The 26,193-nt window shown below is 42.0% G+C and overlaps 1 protein-coding gene across 1 annotated transcript in view; it reads left to right on the top strand.

Moving 5' to 3' along the window:
* The first annotated feature begins 24,223 nt into the window (after positions 1 to 24,223).
* The window catches only part of adamts16 (ADAM metallopeptidase with thrombospondin type 1 motif, 16), a 62,484-nt gene continuing 60,514 nt past the window's right edge, over positions 24,224 to 26,193 (top strand). Inside the window, exons 1-2 of the mRNA XM_080767729.1 lie at positions 24,224 to 24,772; positions 24,939 to 25,029. Of these exons, the coding sequence (XP_080623855.1) occupies positions 24,683 to 24,772; positions 24,939 to 25,029 (181 nt within the window). The 5' untranslated portion in view covers positions 24,224 to 24,682. The remainder of the gene's footprint in view (positions 24,773 to 24,938; positions 25,030 to 26,193) is intronic.

A 26,193-nucleotide genomic window follows, 5' to 3' on the forward strand; every position in this document is an offset into this window, starting at 1 on the left:
TCCCATTCCCCATCCCAACACCTGTTGACATCACAAAACTTGACAATATCCATTAAATTAATAAAAGTTATATATGAACAGCTAATAAACATGAATAACATGAATAAAGGACTTGAGCCCTATATTTTATAATTCGTTGTGCAACAGTGTTGCACAAAAACTGCGAACATAGCCTATCTACAAGCTCACAACGTGTCGCACAGTGATGTGTTGCACTGCTGTGAGTGTGTAGATAGACAATGTTCACAATTTTCAAAACAGTTTTTGGGGAAATGTAAATTTTCAATATCTTTACACAAAAAAAATATTTTAAGAAAACCTAATGGATTTGTATAATCAATTAAAGCGATTAGTTTAAATAACTGCTGCACCTCGGTTCCGTTCCTTCATGAAAAAGTATAAATCTATAGGGACCATGGAGAGAAAAGAGAGACTAGAAGGGATGGAAGAAAAGAAGGATGGAAGAGCTAATGTAAGGAAATCCCCTGCTATTGCTGTCTGTTGAAAGGATAGCGAGTGGCTTCAGCATTGTCCTCCCAAGACCTTCACTGGGGTGATGGGATCAAATTCCTGGTAATTCCTGGCTGGCATACAAATCAACCACCATTGAACAGACAACAGCCCTCTCTAAAACCATCCAAAATAGCTATTCTCACCAAAAAAGAAGAAAAAGAGTATTTGTAGTGATTCCCGAGAGAAATGTACTTCTCTGCATTTGACCCAGCAGAGCGCTCCTCCAAGAGAGTGCACATTATCTCACTCTGGTGATTTAAACTAGCACATCGAAGAGAGAGTCCTCTCAAAGCCTGATAAATCAACCAGTACGAACAGAAACTTGATAAAACACCTGTTGAGATAAATGATTCCATTCGATTAGTGTCGAGTGCAAAATTTCACCACAACAGGTGTTTTCCCCCAAACCTTTTCGCTAGTCTTAGTTCTTCTCCCAAATATCAAACCCAACACCAGAAGAAAGGATGGGAAAAGGAACGAACTGTTGAGAAATGAATGTCGCATGCCACATGGTGTGAAAACACTGTTATTCGCTACTTGAGTCCCCATTCCTTCGTCAAGACATCAGACATAGCAAGTCTCCATGTCAAATCAACAATCCACCATCCCAAAAGGAAAGAAACATAAGCTAACTGCATGGTTCCAAAAAGAGTTATTGACAACATGTGCTGAAACACATGTGTATATACGTACATTTCTATGTTTGATTATTAGAATAAAGAGGAGTTTATTATTTGTCACTCGTAGTGCGTAGTTGCGTACCACCTGTTTTGAATTTGCACATAGTGCAGGAGGCAGCAGGACCTTGCTTTACTGATAACGAACGCTTCCAAACTCTGACAGTTGGCAAATAATCATCTGCAAGGAATTTCTTGACAGGAAGTAGCTCAATACGGTGGACTTTTATGAAACAAACACTTTGCAGATAGAAAGAGCATAATTCAAGCTTTTTGTACAGCTGCAATGTTGGTGATTTTGGCGTTGTTTAACACAATCAAACTTCATCCAAACTTTGGATGAATGGGCTGTCAATGGGAAATTGCACCTACTTACCAACTTGCTGGCAAGATGGACGCAGTCTGCATATGGTCAATGGGACGCAAGGCCAGATCAGCAGGGGCGGGGTTAACTGGGGTTCTGAGCAGCGGGGGATGGGGTTTGCCTGGATCTGCGGTGGGATCCATAATAACACTTCAGGGTGCAATCCCAGCAGGACTATAGACTACCATTTTGGCCACAGAAGATCACAGGATCTACTGAATGTGGGGGAATACTGGGAAGGCTTATACTGTGTGTATGGCTCAATATGTCAGTTTGTCACATTCAATAGATCCCGTGATCTTTTGTGGTCAGATGTAATTTCTTGAGGTTTATTAGGACTATAGTAAATAATAAAAAGATAAATCGCCATAAAAATGTGTAAAAAAATACATATTTAGCCCCATGCTCGAATGCCCCCGCCCCCTGTCAAAAATTGCTAAAATCCCAAAAACAAAAGAAAGCAGCAAATGAAAGAAAATTAACACTCAACTTAACAACCTAAAACATGAACCGTGGTTGAAAAAAACTAAAGTTGTCCTTTAATCTATTTACATGCATTAAATGTGATGATTAAATGTTTTACTAATTGTCACTGTGAATAAATAAGGCTATGATGCATTCATTGTTGCCCTTGGTTGGCTCGGGAAACAGTAAATGTGTGGGTGATAATCTGTAGATTTATATTTCATGCCTTTGTATTCATGTAAAGCACTTTGCATTGTGAATTAAATTACCTAAAATTAGGAAACATCTCTAAGCCATGGCTGCTCTCTGAAAAACCACACGATTTCACGTCACGGTTAGATGAACATGCACTAAGTCTAAGGGCCGATTCATACTCCTATTTTAGAGCTGAATAAGAGTCGGTTCGGCGCTGTAGAGCCTACAATGTGACGTCACTCTTCGGTGCTACTGAAAATTTCTGACGAGCCGAAATCATTTCGGCACTACAGCGCCGAAACAGCGGTAAAATAGGAGTATGAATCGGCCCTAAGACCATTGGCAACAACAAGTGCTTCCTTTAGTGGCCACCCAGAAAACTTGAATAATTGACTCACTGATCAGTAGGTCTGCAGGCAATGAGTCCGAGTTAAATCTCATGACTGCATCTTTCCATTTATCACAAAGTCCATTTGTCAAGATAGTTGTACAAGTGTGCCTTCTGTCACGCAGTCTGAGCTGTCAGGGAAAGTAATATTCAAGGAGAGACAGTTGACATCTTGAGCCTAGCGGCAAGTGTTGAGAAAGTGTGCGATTGTACAACACTCATGGCCAATGTGGTAAGACAGAGAGCAAATGTTTTAGCCTGTCATGTAGGAATATATATTGTGTTAACCTGTCCATAAGACAGCTGGTTGGTGCCACTAAGCAGAGGCCCAGGTTTGAATGAGTCAGTTTTGTCTCAGGCGGGAGAGTGAGCACAACGCTGAGGAGTCACATTATCTCTAGACTGTGTTGCTTAATTTAAGCATGTAAGTTTATTGTTTTCCTTTTTTTGAATTACCGGTAAAAAAAAATCTTCTTATTCTTGAAAGAAGAATAAATCTGCATAATTCAAATCTTTGGTTTGTCATCTCTGTATACCTAGCCCTGATCCAAACAAACTCCAGGGCATAGCAAATCTTCGATTTCACGTCAGTTCATGGTGGTAACTGGTAATTAAATAAGTGAGTGCTAAGAGCTAGGCAAATGTATATTCAGTTCAAAGTTTGTAAAATTATAATGTTAAGTTTCTCCTTAATCACCAACAGCAACCAATTAACAGGTCATCAGATTAGTATCTGATACTAAAGGTAGGTGTGCTTACATCTGGTGCATGGATTGTCAAAAAACATGCCCATTGCCCAATTCAATGTTTTTGAAGATGTTACAAAATAGGGCTGCATCATTGCAGCTAGTAGCATCATATACAAGCATTTATTCCAAATATTGCATCCATTCTATTTTACCAGGCTGCCGATATGTGGCCCTCGCACATATTTCGCCCCGGTGTTTGGACCGATATGTCTGAATGATAGTGAGGCGGGCCTTTAGAGTACACGTATCTGTGTTTTTTATGCCCAGATATGGAGATCCCTGGTGTCATCCCATTTGTGCCATATTATTGACATATGGGTTGGATCAGCGGTTCCTGACAACCGCCTATCCAAACGAATTGATGACTCAAGGCCTTGCTGATGTGTTCGTCATGTTTGAACTCTAGCAACCTACAGTAGTACTGTGGCGTATCTGGTTTGTTTATGGTTATGTCTGAGTCATGCGCCCATTAGTCCATTTTAATATACAATAGGATATCATTATGCCTCGTTTCCACACACAGCTGTGTGTTGTGTCCGTAAGTCCTATCCATTCATAATCATTATTCCAGCCAATTGTTCAAACGTATACTATGCAGGTATCTTCAAGGCACAGGAAAAGGCAAGAGGCAAGGAGAGAGGCTCACACTTGTATACCCTGGCGTAAAATGTTAAGCAGCATTTACTATTGTTTACAAAGCAGTACCATGCATTTTGGATTATTTATAGAGCAACATTCTGCTGATGTATCAGCTGTCATAACTAACTACTGTACAACTGTGGCAAATTGATATCCAACTTCATATCAGTGCTTATACGTTCCTCCACTGCAACCCTAGTCATGACAGCTGTTAAGGAAGCCTGTAGTGTAGACTATGAGATGGAATAGGCCCAGCAAAAATCCAGTTGTCAGAGGATAGATGAGAGGCATACTGTGTGTGTGTGTGTGTGTGTGTGCGTGTGTGTGTGTGTGTGTGTGTGTGTGTGTGCGTGTGTGTGTGTGTGTGTGTGTGTGTGTGTGTGTGTGTGTGTGTGTGACTGTGTGTGTGTGTGTGTGTGTGTGTGTGTGTGTGTGTGTGTGTGTGTGTGTGTGTTCGTGCGTGCGCGTGCATGCGTACAAATATATAATATGCATGCATACAATAACGCTCATGCTCTCCATGACGTTTAGATATGTGGGATTGTTGGTATGTTCCAACAGAGCCATGGGTTATATAGAATTACCTTAACAGAGCTCCAAACTTTGGCCTGCAGCTGTTCCCCATGGATTATGTGAGAGTATCCCCTGCAGAACAATCTGATAATTAATAGATCAGTGTGTGTGTGTGTGTGTGTGTGTGTGTGTGTGTGTGTGTGTGTGTGTGTGTGTGTGTGTGTGTGTGTGTGTGTGTGTGTGTGTGTGTGTGTGTGTGTGCGTGTGCGTGTGCGTGTGTGTGTATCACCTAGAGATCGAAAAAGAGAAAGGACACAGATTGTTGTGGCTTGCAATTGGTGGTTCGGGGGGTATGCAAATCCTAGACGAAATTCTGAATGGAATCATTGTAATTGTGACCTTTTTGAAGCCAATAATTCATGGGTTTCAAACATGGAAAATCCTCATTCATATCTAAGACACGAGGAGCACAGATATACACTAGTTGGTGGGCTAATTTTACTGGGTAAATAATTTCAGAGACACGCTTTACAATCAGAAATATGTTTTATTAAATACTACTGTACAACACATACACTACAGGATCTCATCATCACTCTGATTTATCACACAACCAAAGCCGAGCCCGGATTATTTTCCTCCACCCTCCCTCTCCTCATTTTCCTACAGTGTTAAAGGTCTCATTTTTCTCATTGCTGAATCTGCAGACTTCCTTCGTGTGGGATCCCCAGCCAAATGCTCTTCATGCCAGAAGACTAATGATCTGCCATTTTCGAATAATAGTGTTCTAGTCGTCTCAGCTATTAAGCCAGGCCGGGTGACAATGACTTCCGGAATCCGGACAGCCCACACAAGAATGCTGGCCCTTTCAGACAAAGGTTGGCAGGCCTGTGAAAGAGCCAAGTGACTAACAGGTTGACTGGTTTTGAGTGACCAGTTAAGTGACTGACTGGCTGCTTGGTTGACTGGCCAGCTATGTGACTGACTTGTTGGTGTAGGTTGATTGGTGTGGTGTTGTGTGTGGGTCTCCTTTTTTATCATATAGTTAATTAATTACTTTCACACTGGCATCTCTATTTTGGGCATGTCCTTCTAGACAGAAGTCAATCTATAAGCTCACAATGCACTCACCATGATGCACTCACCATGATGCTGTTTCAGAAATTTTTTCAATAGGGTTTAATGGTTAACAAACACTTGTATTACAAACATTATGCATGCATCTGTTATACATAGCCTAAGAAAATTCACAATAGTTTTACATACTGTGAGTGTAATAAACAATCCGAAAATACGTCTGTGAATATTTCTCATCAACGTATTGATATATAGTTGATGCCTTATTCATGCATTTATTTGCGGTGAAAAATCGACGTCATTCCGAATTAATTACAAGCTGAGCCACCACGTATTATGGGGATGTACTCATCATGACACAAACACTAGTTCGAAAAAATATATTTCTAATTTAATTGCACAACAGCAATGCTCCTGTGTGGAGGAAGGACTGTAAGAGGCTGTGACAAAAAAAAGGAAAATTATCGATAGGTGGCAAACCTAGGGAAGTAGGTCTACAGACAAATCAGTGTCAGTAGTACTAAAAGGCCTCAGTTGTATCAACACAATAAGGGTGCTATTCTGTTCATCCATATACAGTATATATCTGTGAATGTCAGATCTTCCTCGCTTCTTTTTTCTTTGACCCAGACCCAAAGTAGGAATGTGTTTTTTACTTGTGGAGACACACATTTGTAAACTCTGTGCACTAAGGGGTCAGAGGGCACACCACATTCCAAAGGAGGCCCGTTTTAAAGACATAATAGTGACAGCAGAAATACATCTACAAATATTGTATGTGTATGGTTTGGTTATTATTGAAATATTGAACCAATTAAAGCAAGTTTGAAATTTTATATGTGGGCCATTTAAAAAAGAAGCTTATATGTGCTCAGTCTTTTGATATTGATTGATGGGCTGCCTGGAAACACTCCTCCAAACATCAACTGTATTGTAATACATTGATTAATATGGTCCTCTAAATATTTTGACCTGTGCTCTTTGCAATCCATTGGAACGTTCTGTAGAGTCAACGTTTTCATGTTCAGTTCAACAACACTGAACTTCATCCATCGGTTGCCTCCACTGTTATGTGCGTTCCCACTCAGACAATCATGACAGCCTCTGTCAACTCGCATTTCAAGACCTTTCAACCTCTCAGCCAAAATAAAGCTTAGCTCCCGCTATGGACGGTCACCTATTCTATCACTGATGGGTACAAATACTGACAGAGGTGCTGACCTAGGTGACTGGCTGAAGAGTGTTGTTATTGTGTGTGTGTGTGTGTGTGTGTGTGTGTGTGTGTGTGTGTGTGTGTGTGTGTGTGTGTGTGTGTGTGTGTGTGTGTGTGTGTGTGTGTGTGTGTGTGTGTGTGTGTGTGTGTGTGTGTGTGTGTGTGTGTGTGTGTGTGTGTGTGTGTGTGTGTGTGTGTGTGTGTGCGTGCGTGCGTGTTAGGATAAGTGACCCAGAGAAGGTTGCTGTTGCAACCAAATGTGCTGTTGTGATGTCTATGTTAGTATATGTTTGCTTAGCTATCCTCCTTCTCCTGTTGTCATTTGCCTATTGAGCGTCATGCATAAACATTGTTATCCAGCCTTTTATTTGATTTGGTTAAGGTGTAAAAGGACACATGGAGTGATACGCTTGTTGTGACCAGCTTGAGTCAACCAATCTAGTGCTGTATCTTCCCAAGGGTTGATAACGACAACTTAAAGTGGGAGTGCGATGGCTTTTTCGGTCATTTTCTTTTGAAGTTTCAGTCTGAAACCGAAGCCTATATGTGTTTCTGCACCAATCAGAGCGTCCGCGTCCCATCTCTTCAGGCTATGGGAAGTTAGTGTCTATGCTACGTCCACGCAGAGTTGTGTTTGTTTACAATTAGACACAGACAGCCAGGCAGCCAGCTCAGATGTTTGCTACTACGTGGCTTATTTCTAACCTATAATGTTTTCAGATATACATATTGTAGCATGCTGATTACATTTAAAATGAGTAATACACTGTCTGGATGTCATTTTGAATGAGATTAAAAACAGAGTACAGTTCTGTAATCAAAATCAGCTGTGTTTGGAGGGATGGAAATCAAGATTAATTTTGATTCATGCAGGCTTCAGGCACGTCATCACGCATCACGTTTTTGTTCAAAAGAAGCAATAAAAATTTGATTTTATATGGACTTTTGACCCACAAATGGGTATTTGTTTTGGCATCTATTGTTACGTATGCCGATATGATGACCACGGATATGCTCTTAAAGTGTGAAAAAAATATTTTTCATTTCACTATATCTTTAAGTACCCCGAGCGACCTCTCTGCCAAGGTCGGCCTCCAAGCCCTACTCATGTTTAAAACGCAACAATCCTTCCACCACAGGTTATAGGCAGTATAGTGGAAAAAGTACTCACGTTTTTGACTTAAGTAAATGTATCAGTACTGCATTGTAGCAATACTCAGTTACAAGTAAAAGTTCCGAAAAGCATTTGCATCAAAATGTACTTCAAGTACCAAAAGTAAAACTACTCATTGTGCAGAATGTCTCATTTGACGTTTGCTTGTTTTGTAATAACCAGTAAGACACCCTGAGTGCGTGAAGCGACCTCGCCCTATACAGTGGCTCCATATTGATGATCCAGTCTTCTCCGTGACACGCGCCATATATATGGAGCTGTGTCTTGGGTGTACAGGGTTTGATGAGATCAGATCTGAATACGGAATGTCAGAACAGGTCAGCTCCATATATGGAGATCTAAGGGTTTGATGAGGTCAGATCAACATATGGAATGAATTCTGTACTGGCCATATATGGGGCGTGTCATGAGTGTACAGGGTTTGATGAGGTCAGATCAACATATGGAATGAATTCTGTATTTGCCATATATGGAGCGTGTCACTCACAAGGCATGACGGACGAGGCGTGATTTATTTTCAAGATGCAGGTTTTCATAGTAAACTGCGACCTAGTCTCAATAATCACTGGTTATACTAGGATAGCTGATGCAACCACATCCATCCTGGATATGGTATCAGAATAGCAGAGAAGGAGCTAACAATAACGGCAGAAACAAAAACTATAGCTCAAACGTGGTAAATGAGGAAGTGGCTTTACCCAGTTGGCGAGAATTTATGGATACAATTGGAATTAAAAATGTAGTCATGTTCAGCTGTATTCTTTCTTTCCCTTTTGTTTATTTCATGAGTTGTATTTACAAGCAACAAGTGAAAGAATGCTAGTCAATCTACCAGCAGGGAACTCACCATGTCAAACATGGATGAACCTCAGCTGTCAAACATGGTTGCTGCGAATGATTTGGTCAAATTCACAGCAGAGGATGAACTAGGGTTTATCTGGGCCCAAAGGAACCAAAACAGAGTGGAAAACAGCAACCTTTGGCTGTTCACAGAATGGATTCATACCAACAAAGGCGAGGCATATGCCAGCATTAACTTCTGTGCTCTATTCCCACTCACCCCATTCTGTTGGGAATTGGAAGTATGGGACTATGGACTTTTTTGTTTGCCCTTGGAAATGTCTTCTGTTAACTTAAAGTGTTGAACAAATGCTATTTTATTGTTGTCTTTGGGAATAGAGGGTATGTGCATGCATAAAGTGAGTGGCGAATCGAGTGGCAAATTTAGTGGCAAAGTGAGTTTGTTTACCATCATTTAACACAATCCGACTTTTCTGTTTGGATGTATGGGCTGTCAAGGCCAGAAAGTTGTTTTTACCATTCATTAGGAGTTCCTGCATAACTTCCGGGTATGACAATGATGTTACGAGCATACCCTCTATCCCCGTAACTGGGTACAGACTAGTACAGTTCAGTTGGTAGAGAGCAGCCGCTATAGGAATGTTGAGGTTCCCGGTAGATGTTATTCCTGGCCACGCCCCTACTCCGCTCTGAGGGCTTTTCTCGGAGCGTCAGTGTACCTGCTGTCAGCTGACCTGTTCTGACATTCCATATGTTGATCCTTCCCCACCTAGCCTTCCTCTTCGATGTCTCCCTATTGACTGATACCTGTCATAGTTATTAGTGCAGCCGCGCCTGGCAGACGGCGAAAACTAGAGTTCTCAACATGCCCGGCCCTACCTGGGCCCTCATCAAACCCTGTACACTCAAGACATGCTCCCTTTATGGCCAGACCTCATCAAACCCTGTGCACTCAAGACATGCTCCCTTTATGGCCAGACCTCATCAAACCCTGTACACTCAAGACATGCTCCCTTTATGGCCAGACCTCATCAAACCCTGTACACTCAAGACATGCTCCCTTTATGGCCAGACCTCATCAAACCCTGTGCACTCAAGCACTGCCCCCGCTGCATTGCCTATATGCACTGCACATAGTCTCTCATGGGTGAGCACACCGAAGTTCTCTCTATACCACATTAATTTTGTACAGTTGGAGGCTTATCCTTAATTCAGTTTATCAAAATGCATTTCCGGGCTGAAAGCAGAAGTTTATCAAATAATTGTAAGAGGGTGTAAAAATAAATTTCTTTTGACGGGAGTCCCAATAAGAAAGCTCCCGGATCCTTCTTTATTTTCACCTTAAAAATTTCACTTAAAGCTACTATAAGCAATAATGTCATAATGTTAATGACCTTTTTATTTTTTTATGTTTTGGTATTCAGACAGCCAGCAATGGGTAGAACGCTCCCCCAATTTTGACACATCTAGGGGCCGCAATCTGCATTCAAAGATTTTCCTAGAAGCTTTGTCATTGGTCGATTTGCCTGTCTGCTTCCTGATTAATTAATCATTGCGACCGGGTTTTTTTCGACCAATGACAAAGCTTCTAGGAACATCTTTGAATGCAGATTGCGGCCCCTAGATGTATCACAAAGACTTCATTTTTTGGGAGCGTTCTACCCATTGCTGGCTGTCTGAATACCAAAAAAATAAAAAGGTCATTCAAATTTTGACATATTATTGCTTATAGCAGCTTTAACTCACGTGCCACTTGGCCCCAGAACCTGGATATACACTTACATTCCCAAAAGTAGTGATAGTAGGTACCCAGATCTGTTTGACATTTAGAACATAAAGGATATATTGAACGGTCCATTTTGTTTAGTAACACAGGTGTGATGTGTAATCTGTGAAGAATTTTATATTATGTTTCTCTTAGTCTGTTACAGGTGTAAACTTTTTTTACTGAGTCAATGGGCTCTTGCCAGTCATCCTGCATTGTTAAAATCCCTCTCCCATTTACGGAAGGATGGTATCTCCTGGGAGTCCAGTGAGTACAGCAGTGAGTAAAACGATGAAATGAAATGTGATACCTTACTACAATTGATTTTTATATTTTGATTGTACGTCTTGCAATTTGCACGTTTGAGCAGAGACATTCAGTAGAGAGCCTATGTTTGGAGGATGTTGTTGATAATGTAATTTCATCAACTGACACCAAGGGAGTTGTTTTCTAAGCAAATTGATAGCTCTAAAATGTAATGGGTTAAACACAACTTTCTGCTATAAAATATGAAGTTCGTCGAAGCCAATGAGAGGAGAAAACACAGTCGAAAAATGATAATGAGATTATTCCATGAGATTATTCGTCACACAGAAAATATAGGCATATATATTTAACAAATATTGTTATCTTTGATCTCTGTACTATAAAGTCCCACCTTACAGTCCCACCTTACACACATCATGGCAAATTCTATACACATTATTGGTCAAGTTGATATGAATGGGTTTTATGCAGAAAGAGTGAAGAATGAATCTGTAAGGCTTTACTGACCGACAGTTGACACATGTACAGTAACTAGGGCACAGGCTGTCATGACTTGCATATTTTCAAGAACTTAAAGGTCAACTTGAACAAGATGAATAGTACATCAGATAGCAATCAGTCAGATAATGGATGGTGGTGGTGTCATACACACTACTATATTTTCTCTTTGTGGTGATATTTTGGGGCTTATCTGCCTTTATTTTGGATAGTACAGTAGAAACAGACCGGAAACAAACAAACAACTTCTCAAGGATCCCCACTTTGGTATGCATATGGCCAAGACCTGTAAGAGTCCATTTGGTTCCTAACTATCAATCATTCAGACTCCTGGGGGTCTCTGACTGCACGCCACTTTGAGAACCACTCCATGCAAAGGAATTGAGTGTCACTCTGTTTGGTTCATTTGTTTGATTCGTTTGTTGATGCATGTAATGTTTATAAAGACTGCATAAAAGTAGTATTTTAGCATTTTTGGACCTGAAAGTTACAGTAAAAAGAATCTACAAGGCACACCTTGTAGATTAGTTTGTTTGTTTTGTTTTCTGGTTTGTAAAGCGTCTTTGGGTTTCTTGAAAGGCGCCATATAAATAAAGTTATTATTATTATTATTATTATTACACCTTTCAAAAAAATTATACATAATTGATATCCTCAAGAATCTTCAAACAGTAGATCACATACTTTATCCTAGCCGTCTCTCTTGATCTCTTCTTCTCAAAAGCTCATAATTCCTCTTTATGACCTTACAGCACCTGCTACATCTTTTACAAGTTCTTTCATGGTCAGTGACACTGATTTATTGTTGTCTGTAAATCTGAGATTAAATGGCTATTAGTATAATACTATTCGGCTCGTCTGCACCTTAAGGGAAAATGGACGAAGAGAGCAAAGAAGATTCTCTGAGCAGGACATAAACTTCAAAAGAAATTGAAAAATAGGAGCATCCATGGGAGCCATGGCTCGTGCGTGCGTGTGTGTGTGTGTGTGCGTGCGTGTGTGCGTGCGTGCGTGCGTGCGTGCGTGCGTGCGTGCGTGCATTCTGCCAGTGTACATGATTACCATTCGCTTCATCGCCAGTGTCTTCACAACTCTCTGTGGAAAAGTACAAGTTTAAGCACCATACGGCAGTCTACATTTGCACAACCTACTGTAAGTGCGTGCGTGTGCATGTCTGTGAGTATGCCTGGGTGGTCTGCGTACTTTCCATATTTTAGCCCCAGGGGGATTGTCACTAGCCACCAGTGAGGAGTGGAATTAGTGTTGCATCAGCTATTCCGTTAACATTCTACCATTCGGTGACAGGTTGACATCGAAGAAGTTCTATGGTAGAACCAAATGTTCAAAGACAGGTTCTTGGTTAGCAGAAATATTGCATCATCAATCCAAATTTGAATATGTATACATCTCATTGTTTACATTACAACAACAAAAAAACACTTTGACTTTTTTGAAAAACATGACCCACAGCAGTCCGCCGTAGGGCCAGATAAAGGGGTTAGGCTATAGATTGGAATACAAATGTATATGTGTTCCTTTCCTTATCCTGTTTCAGCCAAAAAAGGTGTCAAATTTTTATCACAAAAAAGAATTGTAGGCAGAGATGTATTAGTCTTTAGCTTCTCTTTCTCGGTTTGTGTTTGTCTCATGAATTGAGTTGGTCCTCTTCTACTCTCTCTACTGCCCAACTTCATTTGACACTGGGCACACTCAGTCCTTTATCTACCCTGTCCATACTTTGGTTGACCCAGAGCGATGACTGAAAGACTGATCTGCCAGCACACACTGGAAATAAGCACGGAAGTCCCCAACTGCCTACACACACCCTGCTGCATCTGCTCTCCATCAGTGATTTTCCAACAGCCAAAAGGTGGCCAAGTGAGGTAGGCTGAACAAATTAAATCTACGACTGTCTATCATTGCCCAGTGCTTGCCATTTAGTAAACATTTCTATACAAAAGATAATCCACAACAAGAAAACAACAGGTACAAAATCACTGTGAGGGGTGCAACGTAATCAAACATTATTATGATTCATAATAATAATAACGTCCAGCCATGGCCCATGACCGGTGTCCGAGTGGAAGGAGTTTTTTCTTCCTCTGGTAGAGGTTCCAGTTCCATGCCACACTGTAGACACTGGGGGGTTGTGTCCGTCAGACACTCTTGGCCAGGCTTTGGCTCCCACAGTTTTGTCTCCCGACCAACAGTTTGCAGACATGCAAATGTTGAGAGTGTGTTCAGAGATTAACACGTTCCTGTGGACTGGGCAGTGTGAAAGGGATTCAGTGTACAGTGCAGAAGTTGAGCTTGGCGTGGCTATGCAGCAAATGAAGATTTTCCTTTTTTGGTGAAGTGGAACTCTAATGAGTTTATTCAAATGTTTTACTCTAACTGTCACATGTCAATGTAATATGTGAATGCTTGAGTTAATGTGGAGTTAATTCTTTCTTTATAACCATTTATCACTGTGTGCAGCATGGTGTGAAAGTCCGCTGTGAATTATACCCATCAATGCTAATTTTCACCTGCAGCCACAGATAAAAAACTGTTTTGTCCAGTCCAAAATTAAGGCAGCTATTCTATCACAGTTGCTTACACAATATGGAGGTGATGAACTTTAGCAGACTCTCACCCCTGCAGAGTGTCATAAGACTGGCCACTTTGTTTTCAGATTTTGCCCCTTCAGAGATGCTCTTTCTGCCCCAGTGACCACATTCAGCTGACTACCAATAATTAGTGCAATTCTTCCTGGGTTCTCAGAACAGAGGGAGAGGTGTTAGGTTCTGGAAAACATGACTGTAATCTGGCTTAGCATGACCAACAACACATGTCTTTTACAGGAATTATTGGAAATTTAAGTTTTGGGGGGCAACTTAATTTTGCAAATTTTGCAAACAACTGGACTATGGACCCCCCCCCCCAAAAAAAAAAGAAAAATTAAAGGAAATAAATAATGCACACATACTGTACAAGACAATGGACAGAGAGTCCTGGGGAAGAATTATGTTAAATTGTGCATTTCCCATCAGTCAGTTGTTTGGTTGATCACCCCCATGACATTACGTAACATCATCAGGGATGGAGATCAGATGTCATCAATATATCAATATTAAGCCCATATATGGAAATCCCTGATGTCATCCATATTGGCCAGCAACTCTACATCTGACCTCAAACCTCAAACCCTTAGATCTCTATGGAGCTGACAGGTTGTGACATTCCATATGTTGATCTTTCCCCATCCATCATTCCTCTTTGATGTCTCCCTTTTGACTGATACATACCTGTCCATTTAAACTCTAGACGGGCCTGCCCCAAAGTTAGTAGTGCAGCTGCGCCCGGCAGCCGAGTTCTCAACAGGCCCGAAAATTATGGCCCGGCCCTACCTGCATGTAACCTGACTCTGCCAGATTGTGGCAGTATTATTGAGTTCAGTGGGATGAAAATCTGATATCTTCATAATAATTTCGAGTTATAGTCTTGTTAGGTTGTGTTTACATTGCGCTGTGGCACAGCTTCAATATGTCATAAGTCTCGCGTTGATCCCGCCTCTAGCGGCCCCATACAGCTGCATATCGCTCCGGCCAGAATTGGTCCGGAGTACATCCCGAGAGATTCCAGACTCACCCTTCTGGCAGAATGCAAATGTTGTCCAGCAGGGGGAGTGATTCCACCAGGCTAACCTGCATGGGCCCTCATCAAACTCTGTATACTCAATAAACTGCCCCCGCTGTCACCCTTAGATCTCCATATATGGAGCTGACCTGTTCTTACATTCCATATGTTGATCTGACCTCAAACCCTGTACAACACTTAAGACACGCTCCATATATGGTCAGTACAGAATTCATTCCATTTGTTGATCTGACCCCCCATGCCAAAGCGTTCGCCTAGCAGTCTGCTGTCAACCATGCAGGCGGATGCGTACACGTGCCCTTTACGGCGAGGTCGCGTCTTAACCTCAGGCGTCTTACTGGTTAGTTGGTTGTTATTTAAATGTAGAAGGTCTTGAGCCCTTAACTCCATCTTTTAATAAATACATTTGATTGACGTTTTAGAGCATATGTAATTTGATCCACCTGATACATTTCCCATACTTTTTCAGTCCACATATTGTATCCCGGTGAAAATGCAGAATTTTTCTGCAAACACAGATCTAATTCGTTTGAATGTACCTGATTGGCTGGCTGTAGTAAGAAGAAAATGGGGGGGGGGGGGGGGGTAATTATTATAATGTATACTAAGAGCATAATAATGTGTATATCCAACCATATACACAAGGGAAGGAACAAGTAATCTTTCTATGTAATTTTCATAAACAGAGGTTATGAGGTTTTAAGATGTATCTCTCACTGAAATAAAACAGTGTAATTGTCTAAATTGCATACAGCTTCCACTAGGAATTTATGCCATTACACTGCTCAACGTTACCCCAAGCCCCCTCACCCAAAGTGTAATCAAAGCTTGGGTATAGAAGGTTGTTGTAGATAGAAATCTGTAGCTGATTGGATTAATGGGGCAAACTATCACCAAGCTGATTACCACAATAAATCAGATTCATTAGGAATGCATCAGCTCTGTGCAATGTATCTTTCCTGGTGTAAACTATCAAAAATCACATTATCGACCTGATAACCACAATCATTTGGAAGCGGACCTCCCACACTGACAGACTTCATGAGCTAACTGATGTGAAAACTGAAGTAATCAGGAGTTATTAATAGCAATTATGCAAACGTCCCTAAACCATCTCGCACTGTATCATGTACGTAACTGAATGAACTAAGTATTGTATTCACTACATTAGGTTTGGCCTTGATGGACCCAGTGATGAACATAAGGCCCCCCCCTTTCATTTCACCTTCAGACTTAAATGAATGCTGAGGATTTTGCAGTGTAGTGTTTATGGTAACAGCATGGTAGACGCTCATGTGAGAGGCAAGCTAGTCTTGTCCCTTTCATCTTCTGAAGATTGGATAACACTACCGAAAGGTGTGGGTCACTTACTTGTGGTGAAAAGGAATGTTTTCCTTTTATCTACACTCATTTTCCCAGTAATTGAGTACAAAGTCACCACCACCAAGAGAAGAAAAAGGAAGGACTTTAGATTTTAATATTTCTGAAGTGTTTCTGAAATTGTCTTTGAAGAAACGGCCTTGTTTTTAAATTATTAATGGGGATGAGTACTGGATGAACCCTTTAGTCTGGTTTATATTTCATCATACAACGGTGTTGTGTGTCGTGCAGATCTAAACTCCCGATGCATTGTGCATCTAAAAGAGAAATGCTTCTAGATTAAACATTTCTCTCTGACCCCATATATCCAAAAAATAGTTAAAACAACATAAAGAACATGGCTAATCAGGTGCCCATTTGGCAATGAAGCAGAAATGTGCACATTGCCAGGCAATGCCTAAGTAAAACCTTCCATGCTAAGAGGTAGATCTGCTATTTTAGAAAAAACGTGAAAATGTGTTACGAATCTTTGAATATATATTCTTTCAACGCGAATATTCTTAACTCAAATCTTTGCTTCTGGTGGGGTCGGGGTCCCTGGAACAACCCATTCCAGATTGTGGTCGGCGGCAAAATTCATATAATTTTTGGGAACCATAGAAACTGAAGGTTTTTCAGAAAACTGTCAGAATTTAGAAGACATTTGTAGAATCAGTTCTCAGGTCTAAAAATGGGTTAGATAAAAGTAGCATTGCCACAATATAGAAATACTCTATTACAACTAAAGTGCCTGAATTAAAAATGTTTACCAAAGTTACCAAAAGTTAAAGTTTTGTCAAAATCTTTAAAAAAAATAGCAGATCTACAAGCATGTTGTGAAGTGCATTTATGAATATTCGATCTTGAAAACAGCATGGTTAATGTATGTTGTGTAATAAAAAATCTACAAAGTATAACTAGTAATGTTTTCAAATAATTGTAACCAAGTAATATTGCTTCGGGGGGAAACTAAATGACATACTCAGGTAAAGTACCTCTTAATTGTACTCCAGACAGTATATTAGAGTATAACTTGTCTTAGAGAGTAAAGGCATTCATTTACTTTCACCACTATGCTAGCATCTAGCAGCTCCTCTGCCCTCACCTCACCTTGGTTCCCCCCTGCCTCCCTCACATCCAGCCTCACTCCCCGTCACTTTCCATCAGCCTCCCCTCTGCGATGCTCCAACAGGAATTTTACAGCTGCTGTCAGCCTGCCATCCACCCACACTCAAACACACAAACACACGCACAAATGCACACACGCACGCACGCACACACATGCACACACACACACACACACACACACACACACACACACACACACACCCACACACACACCTGCGCATCCAATAACGTACGAGCGCATACATACATGCACATGCGCACATAAGCACAAACAATAATACACAAACACATGCATGCACAGACACACAAATACACACACGCACATACACACACTACACAGACACACGCACGCATGCACGCACGTATACTGTACAGTACACACATATACTGTACACACACTTTCTGCACACACATGCACACACACACACACACACACACACACACACACACACACAAACGCACGCACGCACACGCACGCACATACACACACACACACACACACACACACACACACGTGCACACACACACTCTCTCTCTCTCCTCTCTTTCTTTCTTTCTAGTCTGACCAGCATGACATTTTTGAGACAGCTAATTAGATGTTAAAACTACTGAGAGATTTACAGTGTGTGTGTGTGTGTGTGTGTGTGTGTGTGTGTGTGTGTGTGTGTGTGTGTGTGTGTGTGTGTCGAGAGAGAGAGAGAGAGAGATCGAGAGAGAGAGAGAGAGAGAGAGAGAGAAGAGGGAGAGAGGAGAGAGGGTAAAGTAATTATAGTCCTGTGGTATGTTTCTGCCATGTGTCTAATATCAAAATCTAATTCTAAATCACGTTCAGTTGCCAAAGATGTCCAGTTTCGTAATACTCAATTATATCAATCACTGTAAAGTCAGGTCAGAGTGAGTTCAGACATTCATTCATACAATACATTCATTTATAAACGACAGACTTTGCCAGTGTATAGAAACACCAATACTTTTCTTCATCCCTATTGCTGTGTGTGTGGTATGAACTTGTTTATATTGTATTATGTATTGTATTTCCTTTGTGTGTGTGTGTGTGTGTGTGTGTGTGTGTGTGTGTGTGTGTGTGTGTGTGTGTGTGTGTGTGTGTGTGTGTGTGTGTGTGTGTGTGTGTGTTCTCCTGGCCATGTAAAATTGGGGACAACATTGGTGTCCCAAATTAGATTTTGCTGAAGCTTCAGGAAGTTCGGGTGGTCCCCAAAATCAACATGCGTGCTGCATGCGCTTGTGCACCTGTGCACGACCATGCACTGTGTACAGTGAGTGAGTGTGCAGTATATCTGTTTCTCTATTTCACTCACTCACACACATGTAAGCGCACACGACTTACCTTACAAGTGTATGGTATGGCTTGGCCTAATCCTATTCATCATTTCAATTTAAATGCTACATATCCGGATCTTAAAAGATTGCACAGCATCAGTTTCCATTTCTTGGTGCAACCCCTTTCAGTGAATTGTCCTCACTTTCTGAACTGTGTTGAGGACATTAGTGCTACAGAATATACTGTACTGTATTTCCTCCAACTCAACCCCAAAAGGTCTACCCTATATACCTCTTATTGGCACTGACTCAAATACGCAAATTACGAATTACAACCTCACTCTTAACAGCCACTGCTTTAGGCAAAGCTCTCAAATTAAGCCATTTCTGTCATCAACCCAAAAGAACCTGGAGACAGTCATTCATCGTTTTGTTTCATTGCGTCTAGACTATTCTAACTCCCTTTTCTCCGTCTGCAGCAAAAAGTCTCTCTTCTTGTCAATTAATATAAAATGCAGCGGCCAGAATTTTAACAGGTACCATAAAATGTGAACACATACACATAGCCTTTCATCTTCGCACTGGCTGCCTGTTAGTTTTAGAGTTGATTTTTAAATTTGACTTTTAAAGCCTGGTGTGTGTGGCCCCAAGCTACATTTCTGACCATTTAACCCATATGTGCCATCACAGGCCCTCAGGTCCTCAAATGCTGCTCTGCTGGTGGTTCCTAGAGCCACACTAAAAAAACAATGATATCATCAGGGCCCTCAGACTTTGGAGCAACCTTTCATACTAGATTGAGTTGGCACTGCATTCAAGTCTCTTCTAAATACGCACTTGATATAGTCACGTCTTCCTCTAACACCCTTCTATCTTTCTCCTCACCATTTGTCATGTTTCATTGAATCATTACATTGTTTTATGTTTAATCGATTTTGCTTTAATTTTTTATAGTTTTATTTCCAAACGGTTTTATTATGTTTATTACGGTTCTTTATGATTTATTGCTTTTTTGTCAATACATGGAGGATAACACGGTGAAAGGTCAAAGTTGATTATGAAAGTCAACCAAAGAACAATATTTTTGGGCAGGATCTCCTCTTTTATCAACAAGAATGGAACGAGGACTTTAGCTGGAGCTAAAGTTAATTGTCTCCACCAAGCCGAAGGCATGGGGAGAGTATGTTTTGCATTCCGTCTGTGTCTGTCCGTCTGTTACCAGTTAATCTCCAGCACCGTTGGCACGGTCGATGCCAAACTGTGCACACACACTCCCTGGATGCCAACGAACCTCTGCCCCAATTAATCCACAATGGCCTGTTATAGCGCCACCATGAGGCCGATTTGTGCAAAACACATTTTTTATATTAATCGTACACATTTTATCCATACATCACAAAATTTGGTAAACACACTCTCTATAGACATGTGATCAACACGTACCTGTCCGCTTCCCCATATGGTTAAGATTGCCTTCCAAAGTTTGCAGGATTGGTCCGTTTTGAACAAAATGCCTCAAATCATGAACGCAGAGTGCAATTTGAGTGGAAAATTTGCATACATTCCCAGTAGGCCGAGGAAGAAATGCCACTTGAAGATCAGCCTCATGGTGGCGCTATAACTGGCCCATTCGTGTTTTTACCTATAACTGCACCTATCTGTGTACAGTACAGTATGCACACTCCCTAGAGGGAGGAAAAACATTTGACCTGCTTTTTTCACATCTGCTCTTTATAGCGCCACCAGGAGGCCGACTTATGTAAAACACATTTTTATTACTATCCAAATATCACGCAAATCGGTACACATCTCTATAGTCATGTGACCTGTTTGTTTTATCATATTCCATTCCTGATTGGCTGGCTGGCTTCCAAACTTTTCAGGAAACTTTTGTACAAAATGCTGCAAAACATTAACACTGCGTCTGTCCGATTGTGGTGAAACTGTGCATACATTTCCCCACTAGGCTAAGGAAGAAATGCCATTTGACATTTTTCCAAAATCGCTCCTATCCTGGTGGAGAGTGGAGACCTGTGCCCCGAGGGTCACTTTTTCTAGTTCAATGTCATTTTGACCATGCTTGCACCTCGTGGTTCACTAACATCTCAACAATACCACTGAAACAAACTAGAGGACTCACATTCTCCCAGCTCACTTTGCTATTCTGGGTTGGCTCGGGTGCATCTGTTTGTTCTGACGTACTAAGAGTCCGACAGGCATTAGTCCGACACCATACCCCAAACCCTAACTTAACTCTAACCTCACAGGGAAGCCACGGTGAGTTTTAACCGGCAACACATGTCGGGAGCCACGGGTGAGTCTTAACCAGCCACGCATGTGTCGGACTCACACTTGTGTCGGACTCACACATGTGTCGGACTCACACATGTGTCGGACTCACACATGTGTCGGACTCATGTGTCGGACTCACGCATGTGTCGGACTCACGCATGTGTCGGACTCACGCATGTGTCGGACTCACGCATGTGTCGGACTCACGCATGTGTCGGACTCACACATGTGTCGGACTCACACATGTGTCGGCCTGTTGCACGTCGGACCAACGTCTGTGCCCCGGTTGGCTAAAAGTAGAAGACAGAGTGCAACATCTCTCAATGGGTGTGGTCTTTAAGTTACTCAGAGGATCAGTGCTCAGATATCACTGTACCAGTCAAACTACTTCTCTAGAGTGAGTGATGCCCATGGGCATAACAACAGAAGGAGATCATCTGATCTATAGTTCCCCCAAACTTCGGCTGAAACATGGGTCAAAATGCATTCTACGACGCTACCATCAAAATATGGAATAACCTACCCCAATAACCTTGGGGTTACTTTGCAAAACGAACTCTGTGTGCGTGCGGGCGTGCGTGTGTTTGTTCATTCAAACAAACGTTTATTTATTGTCGAAAGACATTGAGGTTGGGGTTGCCATAATTTGCAGTGTCCGTCGGGATGCATCATAGTACAATTGAATCACATCAATCAATACATTATTCACATCAATGATAAAGAGAGAGAGAGAGAGAGAGAGAGAGAGAGAGAGAGAGAGGGGGGGGGGAGTAATAAGACAGTACAGGGTGCATCTGTGTACTTACTATTTGTGGAGGGGGCAATATAACTTCAGCAGCTGACACAGTAAAGATTTCCTGTGTCTTAAAACACATGGTATGAGTTGCCTTTATAATAGCATTTCATCCGTGATTAAATCCAGGATTGGCAAGCAGCACTAGAAATCTGGAAGTATGTTTTGTATATGACTAGACCTGAAGCATATTTCTTCCACTGTTCTCCAACATACAGTATGCGTGTTCACTAAGCCCATCTTTTTTCCCCTCTCCAGAGAGTTGTATTGAGGGCAAAGATCTGTGATTCATTGTTCTGGCTCAGATATTGTCTGATTTATTTCCCTCCTGTTTGTGATTTTAGTTCAAAATTAATGAATTGTTCACAAGTCAAGTCACACATCTGTCGGGACGTGATATATGATAACCCACCAAATGGTACGGTATATTAAACCATGTGGGGGATGTGTTTTCAATGCAACAGTACCATGCATGCTTTCGTTTTCTTGGAAGGAGTCAGCAGGTAGCAACCCCCCCCCCCCCCCCCCTACACTGGCATGGTGTATATCATGTTAATGCTATACTTTCCATTGAGCTGTGCAGCACCACAGAGTGGTAGCTACGCATATTACTGTACGTACATGTCTTCTGACTCTAACTCTCTGACCCACATATTTTGCCCTGGGATGGTGCCAGAATCTCATACTACAAACTGTCATGCATCCCTGGCTCCTGCTGCACAGCAGAAAATTCATCTGGTTTGCTTTTGTGGAGGATGAAATGCTGCATGGATATAAAACGAGTGCTCCCGATCCCTTGACTCCCTGTCATAACCGTTCCATGAATGATATAGTGTGAAGTTTGGAAATGCTGGAATGTTGCCTATCATTGTATGGCAGCCAGACATGGTAGAGTAAAACTTTTACTCTACCATGTTTGGCTACCATACGAATACCGTACAATGATGCTTAATCGACTCTTTTACTGTAAAAGAGTCGATTAAGCAGGCATGCAACACATTTGAATCACTCTGTATAAAATGGCCTGTTCAAATTCATATTACATTACATTTCAGTCTATACAACCAGACTGCTGGGCGAGCGCTGGCGCTTTGGCATGGAGTGTGTCTTGAGTGTACAGGGTTTGATGAGGTCAGATCAACATATGGAATGTCAGAACAGGTCAGTTCCATATATGGAGATCTAAGGGTGTGTCTTGAGGGTACAGGGTTTGATGAGGGCCAAGGTAGGGCCTGGCCTTAATTTTCAGGCCTGTTGAGAACACGCGTACACTAATAACTTTGGGGCGGGCCCGTCTTGAGTTTGAATGGACAGGTATCAGTCAAGAACAAAAAAACATTGCATGGATGCACCTGGGACATATCCTCACCTCAGTGATGTATCCCAAGGTCCTCAGGGTTTCGGGTCTCACAACATCATACCCCTCACTCGGGTGACCCAGCCGGGGTGATCAAGTCCCGACTTACGTCCCAGTAGCTACCCTCGATCAGTCCCAATATGGAAAAAGCAGGAACAAACAATCCGCTGCTCCAGAACTACTCTACGCCGGGTACCTCCTACGCCTCAAAGGGAGACATCGAAGAGGAATTAGGTGGAGGGATCAACATATGGAGATCTAAAGGGTTTGAGGTTTGAGGCAGATGTAGAGTTGCTGGCCGGCTCCATATATGCAGATCTAGGTGATGATCCAGTCTTCTCCATGTATGGCTATCCAGGGTTTGATGAGGTCAGTGTCGTGATCTTCATAAATGGAGACGGCCATGGAGCGTGTCACAAGGTGTGATGGACTGACAGCCATATATGGTAGCATGACGTGTCACGAGGCATGACAGACTGACGGCCATATATGGTGACGTGACGGACTGACAGGTTTTGCAGATTTTCCTAGTAATCTGCGACCTACGGTCACAACAATTATAATATTGTAGTGATCATTTACGTTTACGTTGTGCAAACTGTCGGATCCTTTAATATTTCAAATTGGACATTTCACAGTGTTGTTTCCTATAGCCTATAAAGTTTACAATATTCAAGTCCATTTGTCTCAATTTTCCCAATTTGCATTGACTCCTCACTCCTCTCTCTCACACGCACGCGCACGCACACACACACGCACACACACACGCACACACACACAGACACACACACACACACACACACACACACACACACACACTCACACTCACACACCCACACACGGGGGGGGTGGAGAGAGAGAGAGAGAGAGAGAGAGAGAGAGACACGTCGTCAACACGACCCTCCAGTATTCAGTACAGGTGTGAAATGTGATTGGTTGTGGGCAGCATGCGCTCCTTGTCAACTCCCCCTCCCCTGCATGGCTCTCGTGCAACAGTCGCGCGCGCTTCACGCACCAACCAACCAACCAGTCCCTAACAACTAGCCACTCTGGGGAAAAGAAGAAGAACCGAACAGGACCAGTCAGAGTATGCCGGGGTTATTGGACTTATCATAACGAAGACGAATTGTAGCGTAAGAAGTCCACATGGAATCAATGAGTTACCGGCTCTGCTGCAGCGGGGGGCAGCCAGGAAGGAGACCGACAGGAGTCTGACTCTGACTGATAATGGCTGGGTTGGTGGAACAGAAGACGCTCCGTGGTCTAGTCTAGCTTTGAATTGACTTTTGGCTTTCACTGATGAAAATCACACTGCTGCTGAGAGAGAGAGAGAGAGAGAGAGAGAGAGAGAGAGGCAGCAGCACCTGATGCTTGTCTCATATTTGACTGTTCAGAAGTAGGCTAAACTATAGTTACTGCTGGTCAGTGAATTTGCGTTCAAGTTCAATCGGTCGGTGATTTGGGAATTGGACTACAAGAAGTCTCTGTCTAAGTTAGTTAAAGCTATCGCCGGTGAATTGATTGGACTGGAAGTCATGGCTTTCACGTGGATTTGTGCACGGTGGAGAAACTGGACAAGACCATTTTTAATTTTCCATCTCTTTTGCTTTTCCATTCTGAGCAAAGTAAGTTTCCCGTTTAAAGTTAGTAGCTGCACTGCACGTGCACCCACCACGCAATAATGTTTTGCAACCTTTCATTGTGAATCTGTGATGTAAAAGGTGCTAACTCAGCATAATTATATTGTTGTGTAAAGTATCAAAATCTCATTATATTTGTCCCTCCTTGTAGAGTTTTGTTCTGAATATTGGTGTTGAAGGTGTTGAAACTCCCCAAGGCGAACCAGCACTGCTGCAGTCACTCAATTTGCCTCCAAACACAGGTAGGCTGTACCGTGCATCTTTGATCAATATTAGGGATTAGTCTGAACAATGTATACAGCTTTACGGTGGCCAGACTGATCTGGTGATGCCGTGGGATTCTGCATGCAGCTGTGGGGTATAGGCCTATTGCTTTTCTCAGATTTGAGACCGAAGTAAATGTCATTTCAATTACCTCGGCTCGGTGACAGTGCATCTTTAGGCTAATACTGTTTCACCTGCGCTGAGGGTCACCCGGACTCACCCCTCTTCGACGCTAGAGGGAGACTTGCCACCTCACACACGCACACACACGCACACAATGCTGTCTCTGTGTGCAACTGTGCAGCCAAGGCATGGTAGCGAGCCTACATGGACAACTGTCCATCATATGGAGGCGAGGCGTTAATATAGCGTGGGTTTATTGCCAATGCCACCCACTAAAGACAGCTGGCTGAGCCTGACGAGCACAAAGAAAACTATTAAAAACATTTGCTACTCTAATCTCCTTCCAATCGTCAGTCTATTTGACCCACAAAATTAAACATCTTGGGTAGATCAAATACCTTTACCAGCTGCACTTCAATTTCAACTTCAAATTTATTGTCACATCACAAGTTTACAGGTGTAAAATTGTAGGTGAATGTATTTTCTGCACAAGCTACAGCGATCGGTAGTAACAAAATAGTTGTTTAAAAAAGTCAGATAATTTCACAATATCAAGAATACAATGTGCGTGCTAAAAAAGACAAGCTGCAAATGACCGTCTCTTGTGCTGGTGGTAACAGATATACAATGTAAGTGTTACCACGCTCTACTAAAAGGCATAAATGACTTGCATGTTAAAGACGGGAAGTATAGGCTACCCTGTCAATGATTGTACAATGGGGGTTGATTTGAAGCAGGTCTGGAGTAGAGGTGGGGGGTAGAAGTGTGCTGCTCAATTCACTAAGTATATAGACTATTATTAACACATAATACAACTATTATAGCAATAACGTATAGCCGGTCCTACCGACAAAATAAAACTTTACCTTTTCACATCAACACTGAACAAACTGACCACTAGAAGTCTGCACCCCTCCTTGGTGCTAATGGCACTCAGGAGCCACTAAACCAACAACCAAACAACCTGCAGGCTCATCTGTCAGTCCATCAGTGACTGTGTGTGTGTGTGTGTGTGTGTG

The sequence above is a fragment of the Protomyctophum bolini genome (genome assembly GCF_963924005.1).
Source record: "Protomyctophum bolini genome assembly, chromosome: 7".
NCBI lineage: Eukaryota > Metazoa > Chordata > Actinopteri > Myctophiformes > Myctophidae > Protomyctophum > Protomyctophum bolini.